Genomic DNA, 23,060 nt, shown 5'->3' with positions numbered 1-23,060 from the left:
GCTGGAGGAAAACACACACACACACACACACACACACACACACACACAAGGGCAGGGCACCCAGAGAGCTCATCTAGCCAGGGGTCACGTCTCTCTATATGTATTCGCATATATGTGTGTGTGTGTGTGTGTGTGTGTGTGTGCCTGTCTGTGTGTGTGTCCAGGTATCTGATTTAGGCCTCTATGTGTTAATGAATGTCGTACTAATGAATATAAATGTGTCGCCACAACTGGAGGAAAAAGAAATCACTCCAGCATGACAAAAATGCATAAATACATAGACACACATACAGACACACACAGACACACACAAAGTACACACAAGGTGCACACACAGAGGGAGGCATAAGGATGTTAAGTGGCACCTCATCAAAAATGGATTAATCTACTATACAGCCTTCAACATTCTTTGTCTTAAATCTGGGACAATACAGTGTATCTCTCTCTCTCTTACACACGCACACACACACACAGACATGTCATATTACCTCTGTCCACATGTGCCTTTGTGTGTGTGTGTGTGTGTGTGTCTGTGTGTTTGGGTGTCTACCCGTCTTTCGGGTTTGTTTTTTCTTTTTTTAAAGCAGAGACCGCCTTCCCCTCCTAAATGCCCATCATCATTCAAGAGGCAGAGCCAAACAAAGAAAACACACACATGCCACACACTCACACACACATACACTTCCAAACACAACACACACAAAACACACCAAGCTGCAATGTTAGCCTTCCTGGAGCGTCACAAACCTGTATCAAATATTAATGTGCAGTCAAGCTGTGTAGTAAAAAGGCCCATTAACAACTGTCTGTACAACACTGTGACAAAGGCGTGCACACACACACACACACATGCACACACTTAGCCAAACAGACAGAGCAATTAGCCCAGGTAAGAATAGTTGCTGTCAGCCTTGAGAGCAGCATCAGCGTGGTTGAAGACTTTTGTGAAGCTGTCTGGCTCTCTGAAACACACTGACAAAGCTAAAGTGATGGTTCATTCTTCATAAATGTCAGCGCTCTGTTTGTGTGTGTGTGTTGGCGCACAGACCCACATACAGAGGCCGGATGCAGTCAGATCAGATCCAGACTTCAGGCTATCATCTTTTAAAATGTCTCCAAATGGAAATTGGCTATCCCTGGAGAGAAGTTGCATTGTGTCGGATAACCTTCAGGTCAGGTCGAGTCCTAATAAAGCGCTCTGCTCAGACAGTCACCTCTGGTCTGCACTCGTGTTGAAATCACATACGTGGAAGAGTTTGGAAGCGCACACAAATATGAAGCAAAGAGGCAATCCAGCACCAGTGAGTACAGCAGTCAATATGGGCTACAACAAGCCCCCCCCAAAAAAAGCCAAAAATCAATGCTTGTCTTTGATCATGTGTGTGATCCCGCTGTGAGGGAGTACCGTCTGTATAAAGGGCATTACTGGGTCACTGTACTACATCATGCTGAAGGGTATCTGCAGGGTTCAAAGAGTCTTTTGAGACATTTTTAGTGCTACTTGGAGTTGCATTTAAGGACCAAAATAAAGAGGCTAACCTGGAAAAAAAAACCCAGTCTGTTTCAGAACGAAATCAACTAGGAAATTAACTGTTAACAGATATGAAGTTGAACTGCACTGAGTAAAGCAGATGTGAAAAACATGATAAGCACATTTTGCAAATTGTACAACTAGCTCTGCTGTGTATTAATCTAAGAGAAGAGATGCAGCTCAAAGAAACCTTTCACTGTACAGCAGTGCTCTGCATGTATGCGCCCACTGCATTTTAGCGCCCATGGCAAATGCTCTTTGTGCTCGCCAAAGCTGCACAGATGATGAAAAAAACTAGTTTTTTGTCTTGCAGTTATGACAAGACTGCCACAAAAAGGCAAAAAATACACACAGAATATCCATAACGTACTCCTAGAACACAAAATACAAAATTTTATTGCAAAGGCCAACGTGGCTTTTCCATTAGCATACTAGTACGGGTTTTTCACTGATACTGTGGCAATCATAAAGTTTCTCACGCTTTATTTTATTTACTTATTTATTTATATTCAAATTTCGGAAAACTCATTGGTATGAAGTGGTCAATGCTGTGGTGCTTCTCCAATGCTCTTCTTCAATTTATTCCAAACAAACCACTGCTGTTGCTGCTGCTGATCGAACAGTAAAACATGCGCCAGAGGATTTTTACCAGACACTGCTGTTTAAAAAAGTAAAGTAGAAACTCCAGTGTAGTGGATATAGGCTGAATCACTATCGTCCTTTATTTTTTTTTAGAATTTTTGGTACCAACCCAAATCTGGAGAGGTAAAGATTTCCTGTCATGTACGGTGGAGGGTGCAGAGAGAGTGACTGTGTGTGTTTGTTTGTAAGTGTGTGTAATTAGGTGGAGTAGCAGCCCATCATCCAATAACCACCACCACCTTCGGCTGTACTCTGCCCAGATACACCCACCCCCCACCCAGCCAACATTTCGACCCCGCCCCAGGCCCTACAGAGACAGGAGAGGGCTCTGTTGATAGCACTAATTTTCCAGTCACCACCCTATCCCATCTCTCTGGGGCAGCAACCACAGAGTGAGGACGTGATGGTGGTGTGCGTGTGTGTGTGTGTGTGTGTGGTGCCACGCTGCCTACAACTTCCCCTTTCTGCTTCCTGGGCTTGCTCAGCCTCAAACAGCCCCTCCCCCTGCCAACTTGGCACAGGAACACAATGTGATAGACACGTAGAAAGTGAACTATAAATGGTTAAAAGCCGGATCTGCCCCTTTCTGGATTACTCTCTGGATCACACCCCATTGCCCTGCACACACCAAATTTATTCTACAGCCACTACTCTGTGTGTGTGTGTGTGTGTGTGTGTGAGTGCAGCTGCATATACAGGAAGCAGGCAGCTGTGTTTCCACCTCAGTGGCTCCAACAAGCCTAATGGAGCACTGAAGCAAAAAAAGAAGAAAAAAAGAGCCCAAAGAAAACAAATTAGGCTAAAATAAATTATATCTGGCAAACAACATCCACCGGAATGAATGTGACTGTTGTTATGAACATTTGCTCCACATATCCACTTCCAGATGGAACTGACATTATGAGCCTGTGTTAACCTGGCAGAGGTTAGCTCTGACTGAGGCTGCTAAGCAGAGAATAGCTTGAGTTAACAAGTTTATGTTTTAACAGCAGCAACAGGATATTTATTTGCTAAGAACAATTTTATGGATAACTTCTCTATTTTGCCTTTGCTGTGTTTTTGTTTTACTAAATGCAGATTAGACAGTTGCTTGCCTAGCTTCAGGTTATGTACTAATTTAATCCTCCAATATGTTCCAACAATCATCTAACATTACACTTAGCCACAGAAATGTACCACAGCATGGAGCGTATTTTGACACAAAAACATCTCAAAGTAGAAATTAACAGTGGGATATCAGATAGTCAGAGTAAAATCTCAAACAAATATGTCTGGGCAAAAAAATACAACAGAATGAAACAAGATTTAGGGTCTAAATGACTGTGGCCAAAATAATGATCTAAACTGTTTCAGCAAAGTGATTTGGATTGTTCCTCACAATTATAAACTGCAAATGTATAACCTTGAAAATTATTTTACTGCACATATGGTATCTAATACTATTAATGTTTTGGCAGCAAGTAGCATTCTACGTGCAATGAAATGTTTCAGTATTGCCAATATTCTGCAATTATTAACGAAGAAATCTGAAAAATTATGGTGCAGACATATGCTTACAAAAAATTAACTGCACCGCTTCACCAATGTAGCAAATCATTGGCCACTTTATACATTTGATTCATAACATTAATGAGAAACAATTACCCTAACCTAAACACATTTCATCAAAGACTAATTTGATTGCATTTTATCTTCCCTTAAATATCTTGTGAATCCGGTATCATACCTCGAATCATATTGCCACCTGAGCACATCCCCCTCTGAGGGACCCTTCAAAGCGTGAACACACTCCTTGGAGACGGCTGGAGTGATTCTGTATCTGTGCATCTTCCTACATGTCGGCCTGCTGGCTTTGTTTTGGGGGCTGGGGAAGCTGATGGCAGCAGGGATGAGCAATGATTATGCATTATTGAAAAGCCTGGAGTGTACTGGTGATGACTGCTTGTTAAACGTGATAGCCTGAAATCATTCCGGGTGTTTTTGTTGTTTGTTTTTGTTCTTGCATTTCTTTCGATTTGGAGTCAAATGGCTTGATAAGCCCCTTGAGGTTTGTTTCCATCTCGACTGTACAAATGTTTAATTGGTCTCTTTTCCGTGTTCTTTTAATCACTGTATGTTCCCACTGTCTCTTGTATGTTTAATCGGTGTGAAAACAATCTCAAACTAGAATTTATTTTTAACTTTTATACACACACACAATTCTTAGAAATCATCTGTCTCAAACAATCACTGAATGTCATCAAACTCTACCATCTTCTCATTCATTTCTCCATTGGCTGTTCATTCTCCTCTCCAAGGATAATGTATAGTGTATTACTACAGCAGCACTGCTTGTACCGTGTGTATGTGTGTGTGTTCCTACCATATTCAGACATCTCTCTGAGAGATCAGCTCTCATAAAACTACTGTAAATATGAGGGGATCATGACAGAGGGCTTCAGTTTGCTTGTGTGTGCATGTATGTGGTGGGTGTGTGTGTGTGTGCGTGTGTGTGTAACAGCCCTGGCAGCCGAAATTCCCTCTCACCTCATTTGCCCCGTATCTCCCCACAGCTCCTTCAACATCCAATTATGTGGAACGACCCTGTCTGGCCTACCACTGTGCAACTGTGTGTGTGTGTGTGTGTGTGTGCTTAATGTTTCCATGTTTCTGTTTGTAAGAGGCAGAAAAATGGAAAAGGGGAGAGAAAGACACAGTGGAGAGAAAGCGAAAGGGAGAGAGTGTGACAGAGAGCAAGACAGAAAGAACATGTGACACAGAGAGAGAGAAGAGTGTGTATTTATTCCATGCCAGCTGAATTCACTTTGATCTATTCAGGTCAATGTGTAAATCATCTGGGTTGTGCTGTGATTGGGCAGACACCAGATAGGGAGCATTGCTACACACACACACACACACACACACACACACACAGGCATACAGATGTGATAGTTTGCTGTGAATCAGTGTATCTCCTCTTTGTCACACTCATTCCCTTTGCGAACGTGTGTAAGAGAGAGAAACAGAGAATGTGTGTGCATGAAAACAAACACTAATGATGAACAAACAGCATAAATATCACATGAGCTGTTGCACAACATTGGTACACATGTTTGTGCATGTGTGTGTTAGTGTGTGTACTTATGCATGAGGGTATCATGTGCACGCAGGAACCTAACCACCTAAAAAATTGACTTCTGAGAAATAACAATCACTCACCAAGCTCCTGAGTTGTGAAAACAAACTGCAAAGCTGCTACCATGTTCACATCATGCAGTAACAGATGCGCACACACACACACACACACATTTATGCCATTACTACATGCGGACTCGTGCTATGGATACAACAACTGCATTGATGGAGACGAGGAATATGATGATGGTACAATAAGCAGGCGAGTTGACGTCTAAATAATGAACTACTGCACTCTAGTGTTACGATTCTGCCAACACAATTTCAGGAGCTAAAGTAAGGAGCTGCGGCTGTGCTAAAGTGGGAGCAGGGAATAGAAACTGCATATCTATACAAGAGGAAGTGATGATGAGTGATGGAAAAACCTGTGATCCGACTGACCACAATTTAGGACCCCTTGGCCATTTTAGACACTAAAGGATGAGAACACAGACAGTCATCACAGATCTCACTTTAGTAAGCACTATCTTTAGTGACTGGAGACTAGCAGCATTCAAATTAAAACAAACTCATGGCAGTTTGTATTATATGGTGTGAGATTCATACATTTCTTCCCCCATCATTTATCTTCACAAGATATAATACACAATGGCCGGCACCGTGTAAACAATGAAATACAACAGTACACTATGCATGTCCCTCCCACACCACTCCCACCCCCCTCCCCAATAAATAAAACAACTCAGATAATAACTATACATACATAAGTAAAATAAGAGAGTAAATAATGGTACATTTTCAGCACATGGCAATATACTTGCATGTACACTAACCTGTATACACTCAAAATTCATATATAAAAATAAATAAACAAATAATTAAAATACCAAATCCAAAAATCCATTTTTCCAAAGGGGGAGAACCTTAACTCATGTTATTAGTGAAATGAATACAAAGTTATTATATAAACACTCAGCACTTTCACTTCCTATGGAAACAGAGGGAATCATGCCTTTGAGTTAAAAACAGTACAGTTTTTTATTAGATATTTCGGATGCTTATTTTCCTATCCCGTCAACGCACCACCATACTTAGCAGCACATCATTTAAGATAACTTCCCTTTGTTTCATTTAATAACTTTTTACATCATTCCCATCATTTCCATCATTCATCAGTCATCTTCTATTATGGTGTATGCGGTAGTATTAGCATGGAGCACTGGAGCGAATAATTTACCAGCGGCACATAATGATTTTGGTGTCTTCTCATACTCTCATCACTCACAGGGCAAGCTGACCAATGGGCCAATCTTCCAGAAATCCTTTTAAGGTAAGGAAATTTCTTGGATTAGTTGGTGAAACACAAGTTCCAACTCACAGTGGCTACACTGCTTGCGTCAAAGGCAAATAAACACAGAAACAACACACATCCATTTCAGGATGAAACACACACTGCAGCAGGAATCTATCCCTTGTATCCCAGATGTCCACATGAGGGTGCTGTGTCCATCCCATCGACATCCCACAGTCCCTCTGGACCTAATGCAGGCAGGGTGGGCTCTTGCTGACTTTTGTCAAAAAGATGTTAATGGTACAGGACGTTAGTCTGATTAGAGATGAAGATGAGCTATTAGTCTGACAGAAATGGAGGAAAGACTACTTAAGGAGGCAAACCCAAGTATCTCTGTAAAATTTGAGGGGTCATCAATAGTTTTGATCAACTTCCTCTTGTCAAAATGATCAAGGTAAGTTTCAATGTCTCTGTCTTGTTTCCTTCACTGTTAGCCAGAAAGATAATGATCAAGGTTTCAGTTTTTGTAATATGATCAAAATGGTATATAATCTTTACCATCTTTACATTTGGTTCTGCTTTAAAATAAAGCAAATTTTTTGTTTTCACACTAAGATGCCCTTGATAAATAGTAAAACTTTATGTAATATCTTCATACGCGCCGGAAATGCTCCATGTTCAAAACATGAAGAATGCCGTCTGAGCCAAAATACTTCCTTCTCATGCTCAAAATCCAATCCATTGCCAAGAGGTCAATGTTTAGAAAAGTTGTAGAACTTGTATAGCCTTAAATCTTAAATCAAATCCTAAGAGCAAACAGCACTTGTTTGCAGTGCTCTCAGTTCATTTGCCAAATCCTGCTTGCAAGAGAGCGATCCAAATGTACTTAAAAACAGTGCTGACATCTACAGCAGTGTTTGTCAGTGGAAGACAGACATCACTTGCTATTAGACACAAAGCTATTTCAGAAAGCCAGTGTAATGCTATGCTTAGTGTTTCCTCTTCTGACCCAAGACCTGTGTGCTTGCTGTGGTTACAGTTTCCACAAAGTACACCAACACTCAATATGCATCACAGTGGCTCCTGTTACCTGAAACTGAAACACTTTTCTCTTTTCTCTAAACCAAACGTAGACATAGCCTGCTGACCAATCAGACAGCCTTCCCATTGCCACAGTGCTTCAACATAAACTCCTCGTTATATTGAGGCTTAACTGGAGCAGCAAGAGGCTTCCAGTGTGCAAGCCAGGCAAAACCCCATGTTTGCCAGTCTCTTCCTATTTCCACCCAGCCACATGGGGAAATGAAACTGATGAGCGTAGCAAAGGATATGTTGCACATACTCACCAGAGCGCACCAGGACAGAGAACTGAGAGTACATCAATGCTCTCAGGAAAACTTTAAAACCATTATATACTTCACTGACAGCAGGTGTGAGATAATTCCCCAGAGTAGGCAATAAAAATAACTTTGTTGTAAAAAAAGAAGCTAAGAAGCTGAGTGAGAGAGGGGGCTGGGCAAGCACGAGAGAAATATGAGAAAGAAATGAGCCAATTAATACTCAAATGAGTATGAACCAAGTGTGGTGCAGGCCTTAACAGAGAGGTGACGGTTCAGGACAGCCCATAAAAACCATTTTCCGCTAGTGGGGACATAGCTGCCATCTGACAGGATAACGCTGTCACCAAGGCAACTTCACACACCAGCAGGGAGAAAACAAGCCCTTCATTCAGAGACAGAACAAGACAGAGAGATCATGGGTATGATCACAACCCATTTAGGGGGCATTCTGTTACACTGTCAATGCACAAAGATAGAGGCTTTGGTGGCAAGGGGGTGGGGGTGGGGGTGGGGGTGGAGGGGGTGTCAAGGCAAATCCAGTTTCAGTTCCTATAACTTTAACTAAGCATGATGGATTTGTGTGTGCTCTTTGCCATAACTGCCCATCTCTGGCCTTGATACCAGTTTAAAAAAAAAAAAAAAAAAAAAAAAAAAAACATAATACATTAAAGCATCTATAAGCATCACTCCACACTGTCTGGAGCAGTGCACTCCAATCTCATAAAACCATATGATTTGGGTTAGTTCAGGTTGTTGGTTTGGATTGATCCTCATAAAGTCCACAGATCACTTGGAAGAAGGCTGGGAGACACATTTTCAGGCATCTTGGTGCAATTGTCAGCTACAAACATTTGGTGTAAAAATGAACCCAATAAATGAATCAATGTGAAATCTTTGTAATTCTGAGGTGCTGCCATATATCAGCAGATCAGCAACATTGCTGAGGTTGTTATCGTCCTCATTAACCTAACCACTCATCACCACCATCTGCACCTGTAACACACAGAGCATCATGTCTTTCTCTGGCACGGAACTGCAGTCCTCTATTGGCTACTGTCATTCCTCCCCGTAATGCGGGTGTGGGCGGGGGTGGTGACAAGGTTGATGATATCTCTGTGCCTCATTACCCAGCTCTCATGAATAATTAGCAGACTGAAGTATAACTGAGGTTTGCTGCTCACACTTTCAAAGCTGGAACACTTGATCGAAAATATTGTGGTACTAAATTAGCACCTACATGACAGGCAACATCAGGGAACAAATCTATGAAGGCAGTGTTTCACACTCGCTCGTGGGAATTTAGCTGGTTGACAGTCGATCAAATCTGACCTTTTCTTCGAGGGGCCACCGTCAGATGAGAGGTGCTCATGCTGCATGTGAAGTTGTGCTGTTTATGACTCCATCATGATGCAGTTTTATCTCTATGAGTTGTAAAAAATCCCCCATATTACCTTAGAAAACAGATCAAGGCATGTAAACCAGGCTGAAACCAGGCTTTCGGATCCTACAGGCATGCATCTGTAAATGTCAATAATTGGCGTCAACCTCGTAAAACAGCTTTGGGGAGAGGGGGGTGAAGGTTCATAGAATTATTGCATATTGATCTGTAATCATGCACACACACTGACAGTGTGTCAGAGAGGAATGCAGAGCTCTCTTGGCCCTCACGTACGAATGTACTCACACACACACACATACCCACACACAGACCCATCCCAACTCCTTACCACACACACCACATGGGTCTCCATGGCAGCCGTAGCAGCCAGCCAATCATCAGCAGGTTGGTGTTTTCTCTGATTTCAGACAGAGGAAGTTACCAAAGCGTTGACAAAATAAGGAGTTTAGGTATGTGTGTGATGGGGGGGCATTAAACTCATAATGTTTTCCACAGTGATTTATAATGAATGCAAGAGTAAAATAACCTTCAATTCCTTGATCCCCCACATTGTAAAGGATTAAAATATGGAGTGCAGTGATCAGGGTCACAGTACCCTATAAATATTCCTGTGGTCAGAGAATAATAATGGCAGAGTGGCTGCCAGAGGGGAGAAACTAAACAAGAGCTCAGGAATAAAAAGAAAGGCATTTATTTCATGTAAGTATCCTCAAGAGAAAGGGGAAACTATAGCATAATGGACAAAAAAGCAACTCTGAAAGTCACTGCTCCATTTGGGGGTGAGATAAGAGTCATTTGGTAAGGTGACTTATTTTTGACCCTGCAGCTTGATGTAATCAATGTTTTCTATTTTCTAACAGCTTGGACTTGCATGTTTTTCCTTAATTTCTCTGGTAGCTTGCAGGTTAGAAAGAAGTGTGATACAGGTGGCTCTACTGACGTCAATTCCATCTCCCATGCATGAGTAGGTTGTTTATTAAGATGGGCTGCGACAGACACAACTGCAACAATCAGTTAACTGACAGGAAAACCACCACTCTCAGCAGCCCCTCTGTCTTGCAGCTGCTCTTCTCCACTAGATTGCAACTGAAGGAAATTCACAAAGCATGATTTCACATTTCCCATACTCCATATTCCCCTGTGAAAAATCCTAGCTCCAAGGCATGCAGAGGGTTTTTTCTCAAAAGAGGAGCACAGTGAGAAAGACGACTGGCAAGTTTGTTTGTCTGGACTTTGTTTATGAGATGGGTTGAGTTGAATCAGGGCGGGGGATCCATCTCAACTCTTTTGCAAAGCAAGACGGGAAGGAAGTCCTTGTTAATCAGTAGCTTTTCAAGGGGATGGAGGGATAGGAATGTGTCTGGATGCCAGTCATTTCAAGTAAGTCTCAAGACCTTTGTGAAAACCTTTTTAACACCATAGCTCAGTCCCAAATCATGAACCCCCGGGGAGGTCCACATCCTTACAGACTCTAGTAATGGACACACACACACACACACAAACGAAAAGCCAGGTCAATGTGCCACGTTCCTAGGCATTAAGGCAATGGGGAAAAAAGGTACATCTAGCAGTCTTGGCCTGCAGTTTATATTGTAGTCAAGGCTCGAGACTAAATTTATCCACTGGTTGACACTAGGCTAATGCGATGTAGTTTATTTTGGTCTGGAGGCGGTTTCACACACTGTAATAACAAATGTTACTGAAAATATACTGGCACATATACTTAATGATTTCAAGAATGTTCTGTGTTTTTGGTAGAGGTGAGAAAATTCTTACGTGTGTAACAAATTTCCATCATGAACATATACACTCCCACCCTTAGCTTTCAGTCACTGGGCACAACCCAAAAAATTGCAAGTGCCAGACAAAAAGTTGCCCAGTAAAAGTGAATGGTCATTGTAGTACATGTCACACTAGTCTATTATGCAAAATAAGCCCATATGATATTGTCATCATCTGACCCAGAAATGCACATGGTTCCTTGAAACATCGCCTACTTTTCTCATCGCAGTGACAGGAGCACTTCAGGTTCACACTGTAGCCGTTGAGGTCAGCAGACTGCAGGGGGACATGTGGGTGCACAGCAGCATCACAAGACATGTTGACGGGTGACATCAGTGCATAATAAGACTGAATGTAACAGTGTCTGTCATTTGAACCTGGATTGACCTGAGAGGGAAGTCAAACTAAAATCCCCGTTCCAGTGCAAAGGTCACTGGCAGGTCACTGCCGATCCAATATGTGTTGAAACTGTCCACCCAAAAGAGTTGCAAACAGTGCTTTCTGACAAGTTCTCTTCAGCATTAATGATAATACATTGCCTAGTATACATCCACATTGTTCACGATGCCAAGTCTATCCTTTAAAGACACTACTTTGGTGTGTATAGTCAAGTTTATTATTATGGTGTTTTGAATAAATAAAGAGTCACAAGTGTGAGTGCTGCCTTTTAGGCTAATAAAGTATCCAAAAGAGACAAAAACAAGATATTTAACAAATAGATCACAAACCCCAAGCAACAGGGTCCAAGCTTGTGTGTGTGTGTGTGTGTGTGTGTGTGTGTGTGTGTGTGTGTGTGTGTGTGTCTATGTACACACAAAGGTGCACAAACAGTAAAGTAAGTGAATAACACCACTGAGGAAGTAACCAAATACCAAGGAATGCCTGATAAGGAGGCAGGGAGGTTAACGTTGGTGGTTGTAGTCTGTACTACACAAATGAGTAATGAGGCTGAACTTGAATACATGTAAAAAAGGGGCCCTACTTAGTGTTGAGGTTTTTTTGTCATTGGCCATCAATTTCACACTTCTGAAATGCAGCTAAGATGAGAGCCTCGGCAAACATATATTTGCTCCTGCAAACAACAATGTGTGATGCTGCAAAAGCCCCATCTCCCTTGTTACAGAGACATCCTGTCTGCCCGCCTGTGCTACCACGGTGACACATTCATCTCCATGCTAACCAGGCTAAGTCAAGCTGTGAATGGTACTGCACTTTGGGAACTGAAAGCTTCAGATTCACTGAAAGCCTTCATTTAAAGCTGTTAGATTTGTCTGGGGAGATCGCTTAAGTTTGTTGTCAGTGTTTCTGATCTGAGGTTTACCCATCAACGAGGGCTACTGGCAGGTTATGGCCACAAAATTTAAATGCGGTACAACGATCATTCCAATTTAAATCAAGAATGCTGATTCACTCAGGTGGCGGCACCTGTAACTAACCTGTCATTTCGGCCACCACTAGTTGGCAGAAATGCTTATCATTAGAGTATCTTTATTTTAAACAGAGGTCATTCAGCCATTTAAAGTTAACACTTTTCTTCTCCACAATAAGTCCAGCTAAACTACAACAGTTTGCAGCCTTTAAGGTAAATATTAAGTTAAAGGTATGTTCGATGGTGCTTGCCAGTTAGATTTGCTTCTATGCCTATGTTGACAAGAGGAGCTTTTGGGAGAGGGACAACCTTTGATAATGTTTTATCAATCATGTCACTAATGTCAGATTTCAGGTGATTTTCTGACAGCTGCCTAACCACTTGTGAAACACATCAAGGACACTGATTCAGAAGCTGACAGTGGTTTTATTCATTTCTGATTCTGCTGCCCATTCTTGAAGAATACACCAGCATCAGCAGACAGCAGTGTCTTTTCAGTTACGTTCTAGTACCTTCTAAATAATATTTGAAAAATGTAAATGGCCAGGGTTCCTCTTTAAATTTGTAGACTAAGGGGGCAAATAAAAAGCAGAAGACTTTGTACAAAAGCAGCCATGTGTCCATGTGTGCTCAAAAGCAGTGCGCAGGCCAGAGTGCTGGGAGAGATTTGCTTCGATTTGTGTGGATTTCCAGCCCATCTCCTACAGTTTCTCCGAGGAACTGTCATACTATGGTGTGAAAAAAGCCCTTGCCTCAGTACTGAGCTGTCAAGCTGTCAGGATTAAATGCACACAAACCATTCATGGGTATAAACCTACCATGCACAGAAGCCAAATACTAAGGCCTCAAAGTCTCAAAGCTCAAGCCTGATGCACTGGTTTATCAGTTAATACACAAAATGCAACCAGCCACAAATTCATTGTGCTGCCATTTACACCACAGTTGTACAAAATGGAAACACTGACTGGCTCACAGTTCCCCAACCACACATGCTTTTCAGGACGAGCCTGGACAAGCCTTTGCTTTTCTGAGAAGAGACAGAGCCAGCAAGAAAAAGAGAAGAAATATGTGTGTCATACTGAAGAATCACTCTCTAGTAATGTGACAAAAACAGGTTTGTTCACCAGTCTTGCAATCCGAGGACGTGCTGACAGAAATGGGCCCCTTTTTTTCTAATACCTGGATATCAAAGTGATACTTGCATCACCCTAAATAAAAATATTCATCACATGCTTTTAATTTGCCTGAGATACAAAAACAGATAAAAAAAAAAAAATAACGACTATCAGCGGGATGGTGTAGCATGCCCTGCCAATCATACCAGGCTGAAGTCACAATAGCATTTTCACTATAATAAGATATTACTGTAACAGCATTTCAAAATTCTACAGAAATAAATCCTAATCTTCCTAAACAATGGCTGTGAATGACATGCAGTGATAGGAACTTATTTTGATGTAGCCTAACTGGAAAATGAAGAACGTAATCCATTAAATCCTTTTTGGAAATCCATGGTAGAGGAGCGTGGTAAAAAGGTGAAATATTTGAACTTTTGCCACTTCTCCTCCTACCATTGTTTTCAATGTCAGCACCATCAGATTTCACCATCATTTCACCTTGAAAAGTTTCCAATATTCAGTGTTTTCACTGTGTTTTACAGTCTCCCTGTCTAAATGCACCATAATTGTTGCAGAGGTAGCATGCGTTCAGGCAGGTACTACTCACACCTTTACACAATTGAGTAAAATGTAGTCATAACAGTATTCAGCCTGATGTAACTATACCACTGTAGCCTACGTATTACAGTATTACACCAAAAGCATGAATGAATAGTCAGGCTTAGTCACATGGCAGTACACTTAGACAGTGAGCACTGGTGCCAGGGGCGCCGTATATGGGGGAAAAGTTAGGACAATTCCAAGGGCCCTTGCCTGACAGGGACCCCCCAAAAATAGGTAAAAACTAATCTAAAATTATTAAACCATCATCGAGTAAAGATATATATATATATATATATATACACACCTTTTTTTTTTTTTTTTTTTTTTTTTTTTTTTCATGGGGCCCAAAAATTCTTGGCAGCGCCCCTGACTGGTGCAGAGCAGACCAGAAGTCTGTGTTGTTCCTTCACTTTGTTTGTTGGACCTTTATCATATGAAAAGTTTCACTCCAAAGGAGTTTCACTGTAGAATGAAATATCCACCCTTTGGCAATGTACTCTTACAAAATGAACTGTTGGCACAAAACTAAATTATGTTATAGGTTACTATTTAAGTTATGAGTCACTTTAAGGTCTTTATTTTCAAGTTTGAAACAGTGATGTAATGAAACCTTAGTAAGTATGCATCATTAACCTGCTAAGTAGCTAAGCGTCAGTGAACACAGTACAGGAAGGTGCTTCTGCCTCATCTGGCTATTTTCTGGGTTAGCAGATGCTAAACACAGATGTGAGGAACAGGAAACAGTCCCCTCATCTGAGCCAGGCGAAACAACTTGAGAGCAAATAGCTCTTTAATTGAGGCAATGAACGCAAAGTAAACTATCAGATTTACTTTGCCAGCCAAAGCTTTATCACCCATTAAACTGTGACTCAGCTGATTTCACTGGGAGCTGTGTAGAAATGCAGATCAAAGTTGTTGCAAGATAAAAATAGGCCAGGAACCTGAGCTAGACCCAGTTCCACATTGTGTTTTATTCCTTCTTGCACACAAAAATAAAATCACAGATACTTCCCCACCACAATTCTTTAAATAGCTAGGATAGTTGATATCTTGAGTTTGCTCATCACTCGTATGAGTCCTCTGAGGGAGGTCGGCTTAATGTCTGCCTGTCTGGACTGGACTGATGCAAAACAAATAGTGGCGAAAAATATTTGGTACAAGTAAATGGACAAATTAATTTTGTTACTGAGCAGATTGTTGGAGAAACACAACCTTCAACAGAGAGTGGATGAATGAAGAACCAAGTTTGAACTAACACTTGCTGTGAGTCATCGATGAATCAGGAACCATGCAGAGGAGCCAGACCTGTGTCCTCAGACTCATGTGACCAGAGAGATGACCTCTTCCCAGCAAATGGCTGTTACACAAAGGCACCAGCATGAGCAAGACCCCTGGCATGAGCCCACTGCTGCTGTGTATGTGCGTGTGGGAGGAGGAGGACTGCATTTCCCACAATGCCAAATGACCATGAACCAGGCTACTGCTGTTAGTTCAATTGAAAAATCCTGACCTCACAGCCAAGTGGGCAGAGGCCCCAAAAATGCCTGTTGTTCCTCCTACGCCTCTCCACATGCCCCATTATCTTCATCCACCAGTCTTTTCCCTGATTACCCAAGCTGTCAGAATAAACCATCAATTTCCTTTTAGACAATTAAGGTGGATGAAATTAAGAGACTTCCCACAGTTAAGTGCATGTACTTACTGACCTCACATAAAGTGGTAGAGAGGAATTCAGAAGCCCTAACAGAACAGAACAGAATCAAATCTTTAACGTCACAGTATTATAGCAGAGCTGTGCACTGAACTGCAATCTGACACACCAGATCTCATATTGAGTCATATGCAACGACTTTTTCAAGTGCCATTTCCCACACAATCACATCTCCTCACTCCTCATTTGAACCAAGGTGTGTCTCCAGCTGATAGACTTCAGTTTTTTGCTATGACTTTCCACTGTTGCGTCCACCTATTTCTACATTTCATAGCACATACAAGCAAAACAGTGGTCAAGTGATTGCCACAGCCAATTCTACATTGAGGAAAAGCTTTAGCATCAGTATTAATGGCAATGGAAACTGATTTTTACTGAAGGGAAGCTCCAGGCCTGATGGCGTCATACTCCTATCCCCTCTAAATTCATTCCTGCCCCACTCAGTGTGGTAGGAGCACTACACCACCTTGTCATTTTCTGAAACTGCCTTATAAAATTTGAGCCAATCAACCTACAGTTGACAACGTCGACAGGGGTATTACTTGATACCAAAAATCATAGTCATGCAATCCTGAGGTAAACTTGACATTTAATACTTTGCGTTGGGTTTTCCCTTGGCCAAACAACAAACACATGTTCCTCTTACAGATCCAAATCTGCATGCAATAGGACAGAACAGAATGGGGTACACTGATGTGTCACAAACTGTTTTTTTTTTTTTTCAAAGTCAGTCATTCACGCTTGACTCATAACAATTTAAACAACCTCAGGCAGTATTGCCACATGTTTTTAGTAAGTATCTAATTAACTAAATAACGCCATAACCATTATGTGGATGTAGTTCTCATTTTTTACATAGCTGCCTCACATTTTTCTTTATAGCAGACTTCTGCTATAAAGAAACCTGTACCACCAAACATAAGGGCATCTTGAAAGTACACTCAGTCATTTCTCTGTTTTGGTTTTTCTGACACCCACAAGTGGAGAATGATGTAAATTGAGAAAATGGGTTGGGACAGCCAATCACAACGGTGGATAATTTTATACCTCCAAAAAAGGACGAAGCAAAACCAAACCCAACACACTGAAGCAAGCCACTACAAAGAACACCAGCAAATTCAAATAGAAAGGTAGGGGATAACTTCCACATGAGGCACTGTAAACAAGCTAACAATTGCCAAGGTGAGCAAGATAAACCGCTTATCACTTTGGTGTCACACTTCATCATATTTTGGGCTAATATGTTATCTGCCCAAGCAGAGTATAACATGGGTAACGTGTCTGGAGAAACCCATGCCAAACTCCATTCACAAATCAACTTTCATGCTTATTTTGACATCTCTGATCAAGATATTTTATGTATTTCACAACTCTTTGATTCCACTCTTTAATTCAATATACCTATTACGCACCAAACTAAATTTACTTGAGCTGAATTTCAGTTCCTTCACCAGATGAACTATACCACACTTCACTGGTAGATGAGCCTTCAAACAACAACAAATAGAACAACAAAAATACAACCTTCGCCCACTCCAGTGTTTCTGAATGCAGAAATCTCCAGATCGTGTGCATTACTATTCAGAAACCCTTGCTAATATTTACTTGTGAGATAACACAGCAGGGAAGAAAAATAGAGCATGTTGAACCCACAAAAATGAAATTAATTGCCATAGCAACATTACATCCTATGCACTGCAGACCTCTTAGTACCTTACCACCACAGTAGACATATTTGTTGCTTCGCATGTGACTCCTAGCTACACTACTGCCTCCATCCCTCCATCTGCAAACTACACTGTACACCTCTTGGTCTGGTCTGGCTATAGTACCTAACTATTAGTTCTACCCTCCAACTACAATACATTTCATAGTTTCCTTAGTTTTCTTTAAGCCAGATTTACAACTTCATCTCGGGTATTTCTGAAAAGCACTGCAGTCTAGACTAAACTGACTGCAGCTGGTTGTACTATAAGGTCATTACAAGCTCACTACTGAGTGCCACAGACATGATTACATCACAGACATCAAGTCCCTGTGTGCCTATTACAGTGATACCAGGAAGCAGGAAAGCACCACATAGGCTACTACCATTAAGCCACCATTAACACGCTTTTTGATACCAAAGACACTATGAGGCTGTTCCCACCTCGTATTAACAACTGTTCTGAGAAATCCAAATACAAGTGGACAGCTGTTAGTCCATCCACACACACCTGGCATTAACATCCGTCTCCAAATGCATCTCGCCTGCCCACCTGTGTTCAGATCTCAGTTTCCCCTACTTGCAAATAAACATATATCATTTCAGAGAGAGAGAGAGAGCACGCGCGAGAAAGAGAGAGACCGTAAAACAAAATTTTCACTTTGCTAGGCCTCCTTCCACGCAAAAGGAGACATCCTTGCACACTCCAGCCTCATTTTAATGCACTCTCAATTATTACAGAAGCATTTTACATCTGTTACAGGCTTGACCCGATCATGTTCAGGCTCAGATTATTGAGTTATTCCAGCAGGTCTGTGCTGCTTAGGTGGATAAATCAACCTGTAATATTTCTGTGGTATTCCTGTAATAACTGCAACGTGCACATACGCATGGCCGCTATAATATTTCTGTAGAATTCCTGTAATAACCCTATTGCATTTGAGTTTAGAAAGAGTGTGTGGAAGAATATGGAATTTAAAAAAAGGGTGCATGTTGTCAATACATATTTTAGACCCCCCACCCCACCCCCCCAAAAAATTTCTTGCATCAAGTTTTTAGGGGAGCTCATGTCTTATTAAGGGGAGTTTTTATTCATTAATCAGCTGCTTTATAGCCAGCCTGCACTTCAGTTTGCATTTAACCCATCAGCTGACAGTTCAGGGCAGGGCTCTGGGTAGAGTCAGGTAAGATATTTTCTCTATTGGAAAAGTGACGGTCTGTCCGGTGTTGGGAGTGTTGGGCTGGACAAGACATAGGATGTCCGGTTAGTAGGCGGTCCTTCAGTCCGTCCTGGGACATATGTCTGTTTGCACCTCTAATGCAATGCAGACAAAAGCATCCCAGGCCACCTACTAATGTGTCCTGAGATCCGATCACTCAGGATGCATCAGCGTCAGCTTGTATTTGGATTTCTCAGGACGGTTGTTAATACCAGGTGGGAACAGCCTCTACAACTGCTATATTCATGTTGTAGTCATATTATAGAGTTAGGGTTTATAAGTAAAATTAGGTAAACTTTGATAGTTTACCATTAAGGGAATATGGGCAGCCATTGCGTGCACTGCAACATACTAAAGTGCAAATACGATAAAACAAAAGCAGAAAGTTAAAACAGTAAAGTAAATATGATAAATATAAATAAATAAAAGTGTACTATGATAACTCTTCACCATCCTTCAACATACACAAATCCACACAACCACACAGGCACTGCCCTTCACATTAAGATTAACTAAACAATCATGAGCACACACACACACACACACACACACACACACACACACACACATAATTTAAAGCATGAAACAGAATAGATAATACACTCACTGGACACTTTATTGGCTCCACCTGTACAATCTAATGCAGTTCAATGCAACAGCTCTGCTATAAATTCTACCCTTTAAGAAAATTTATAATGTTCAGTTTTTGCTGACATTGTAGAGGATGTACCAATTTAATTATGTTTATTATTGAGGTTGTAGTTTGCAGAGGTCTTCTACTGGTCTACACTATATTTAGAGGTGTTTCTAACTTTTTCCTCCTCCCTATTTATATACATGAGGGGGACAGAATAATAGCAACACCTCTGAATAAACTGCAAGCCAATACAGCACCACTAACTGAGCTCAATCCCAAACACATAATTGTATTAACACCTCTATTACTGTGACAAAAAAAAAAAAAAAAACCTGAGCATTATAAGCATCATAAAAATGAACTTTATGGCAGAATATTTGTGTTGGGTTGATTGTATTAGCTTGTACAGATGTAACTAATAAAGTGGCCACTTATACTCTCTATCTATAATGCACATATCCACAACAAACGGGTAATCAAAACAAATTGCACTAAATATTGTTTTGTACATTCAGCCACCTAAAAAGTGTGGATAAATTGATTTTAATTCTACGTTCCTGACGCAGGATAAATATATGAATCACCTGATAGCAGTAGTAGTAGCGTCATTAACATTATTACCTGAGGAGAAGGAGTCATCATGGTCTGAGCTCAGGTACCCATCACTCCGCCTGTCAGGGGTGCTGCACCCAGAGCCACGGGAGGTTCTGCGGTGAACCTGGATGAAGGACGGGGACAGCCTCCCGTCGTCCGAGTCCAAGTCTCTGCTCTGGCGGAAAGGCCTGAGGGCGTCCCGATGCAAGTTTGACATCCTCTGGCTATCGCTGCGGTGGGTCGTAGGTGTCACCAAGTTACTCCTGACGAAATTATGATTCAGCTCCACATCCTCGTACTCATGGTCGCTGGTCTCCCCGTTATCATCCGACTGAGGGACCCCGGTGGGGGCCGCGTCCCCTCTCCTGTCGAGTCCTGGCTTCCGTGGCACAGCGGGGGCGGGCTTGCCTGTCCTGCCGCTAAACCTGCTCCGCTCTCGGGGGACGGAGCTGCTGACCCCGCCTGAGATACCTGGCACATGGAGCTTGGCACCTCCAGACACTTTAGTTCTCTCCCGGTGCCCTTCATCCTCTCCCCGCGTCGACTTCCTAATATCCCCCGTCTTGGAAAAGCCGACCTTATCAGCGTTTAAGTTTTCATCTTTGCCGTCAAACCTATCCTGGTCGTAGCCTCTCCTCTGTCGGGCCACGGTGGTCTGCAGGTAAATCACCTTGAATTTCTCCTCCGCCAGGGCTTGCTGGAGCCTCTTCAGGTTGGCTTTGCATTTCTCCAGCTCCGTCTCGATGTCCTCCACGGAGTTCAAGTCCATTTGAGGCACTTCCCCGTCAGGAAATTCATTCCTCCAGTGTTTAGCAAATTCCTCCTGCTCCCACATATCGCCGTTCAATACCAGGCTGCTCGCCAGCGTCTCCCCTGTAATGCAATACTCCCTGTCTCCGTCTTCAAAAATGCAGCTGTTGAAGGTCTGTGTCTTTACCCGGTGGAGTCAGGGGTGTGTTTGTCGCATATGTGTTTCTCTCCTCTTCTGTGTCACAAAATGAAACGCCTGTCGAGCGTAACTTCGCCACTTATTATGACATTAAACCTTCAGACGTGCGCTGCTCGTAGGCCTACCTATACACTGTGCGTTGCCAACTACAACTTTCCCACTACGCTGAAAAGTTTGTATGCTTCCGGTATCGTGCTGCGTTGCCCTCAAAGGATCCTCGTTTACTCCAAACACGCAACAAATCGGCGCATTTTGGCGTTAGTCAGAAAAAAACGCCCCTGGAGCAAAAGTACCGAAAAATGAAGGGGAGAAAGTCCGCATTTAACGTGTATTCGATGTTTTCATCAATTTCAAGTATGTCAAGTATACATGCACAAAAAGCATGGCAATAATGATAAAACAGTGAACGCAGAAACACGCATAATATCAAAGATGATTATTTATGTAGAATTCCAAAATAACGTAATAATGATGAATATATAATGCAGCTCGCACTGCCAGTTTCATGGCTTATACGCTCTCAAACCCCGGTTGTTTGGGTCGTGCATGTGCGCCCAGCGGTAATAATTATTATTTCTGACAGCACCTGAAGGCAACAGTTAATAATGACATGAATGATGATCTTTTTGAAGTGGTGCGTACCTGATTTACTTTTGTAATTGATGTATACACACTATGTTGCTGCCTTATATGTACCGTATATGATGCAATAGATGACAGTTTACAAGTAATAGAAACTTACATTTAGGCCACTATTGATTCCAGATGATGTGAGGTACATTTACAATTTACTTTGGTACAGTCCCTATGAGTCCTCTGCCAGTTTCAAGCTTGGATCTAGAAAGATATAAATCTCCCTGAGGTATTGTACCCTCCACCCCACTGAAGGCGGAAATCAAAACTAAGAAAATAACCTTTTCTTCATTCATCTACTTTTTATCAAGTTTCTCTTTGTCATGAGGGGATCTTGTTTCACAGCACTTCTGGGAAGGTGTGGCAAACATTTTTAATCAAATGACCAACTTAGTGCTGTAGCACAATCAAGGAACACCAAAGATATCATCCGACTACAACCACACATTAGAATGACCATTATTCACTCGTAGCTCACATTCCCTTTAGATATACATATTGATCTCAAAAGGCTCAGGCATAAGTAGGCCCTTTCTAAGAGGAACTAATATTGTTAGGGCTGTGTTTTGCTGTTTTGTGTTTCCCTGTTCCCCTTCCCTCTTGTGGGTGTGTCTGTTTCCCTTGTCTGTTTGTTAGGTGGAGTGCAGTGGGAGGTCCTATCTACACCTGCAGTATCCACACCTGTCCCTGATCTGTAATCAAGCCACCCACTACAGATATAAGCCAGCTCACTCCACCACTCTTTGCCAGATTGTCCATTAAACTTGGTGTTTCCTAGGACTTCTCGCTCTTTAACCTGCCTGCTGACCCTAAGCTCGATTCCTGCTCTGCCTTCCCCGTTCGCCTGCCTTCCTGGACCCTCCTGCCTCCTCTGTGCTCCGAGCTCCTGGACCCTCCTGCCTCCTCTGTGCTCCAAGCTCCTGACCCCCCTGCTTGCCAGCCAACCCTCCAGCCGTTCACCCTGGTTGTCTGTCGGCGCCTGGCTCCCTCCTCCATATTGGGCTCATCACCGTCTACTGAACTCTAAGTGTAACTGTAATAACTTGACTTTGCAAATTAAAACTGTTTTCGAGTCTGCATTTTGGGTCTGGCCTTTTGTGTTCTTAACAAATATACTCACCAGCTCTTACAACATTTTTGTTCAAAAACACATGACTTCACAGTTTATAATCTGAGGTTAACCAAATAAAAAATACATGGAAAATCACAGCTGTCTGAAAAGAATGAAAGTTTTATACATATAGCTAGGATAAATATAGATCTTCTACCAATAAAGCGCACATTTTAAAGTTATAAATGTATGTTTCTAACTGACTTTAAGGTCCCTGTTTTTAACATGTAAACAGGCAGCAGACACAGACAAAGCAGGTGAAACAAACATAATAAGCAGAAAGGGTAAAGTCAGGGCAGGCTGAACTGTTT

At 41.9% G+C, this 23,060-nt stretch overlaps 1 protein-coding gene across 1 annotated transcript in view; it reads right to left on the bottom strand.

Annotated features, from left to right (window-relative positions):
• The window catches only part of abr (ABR activator of RhoGEF and GTPase), a 151,936-nt gene extending 131,045 nt beyond the window's left edge, over positions 1 to 20,891 (bottom strand). The window contains exon 1 of the mRNA XM_030068686.1: positions 20,084 to 20,891. Within this exon, the coding sequence (XP_029924546.1) occupies positions 20,084 to 20,891 (808 nt within the window). The remainder of the gene's footprint in view (positions 1 to 20,083) is intronic.
• Between the last annotated feature and the right edge of the window lie 2,169 nt (positions 20,892 to 23,060).

Source organism: Myripristis murdjan, chromosome 14 (assembly GCF_902150065.1).
Source record: "Myripristis murdjan chromosome 14, fMyrMur1.1, whole genome shotgun sequence".
NCBI classification, from domain to species: Eukaryota; Metazoa; Chordata; class Actinopteri; order Holocentriformes; family Holocentridae; genus Myripristis; species Myripristis murdjan.
Note: the sequence above shows the minus strand (reverse complement) of the source record. Positions and strands in the feature narration are given on the sequence as shown.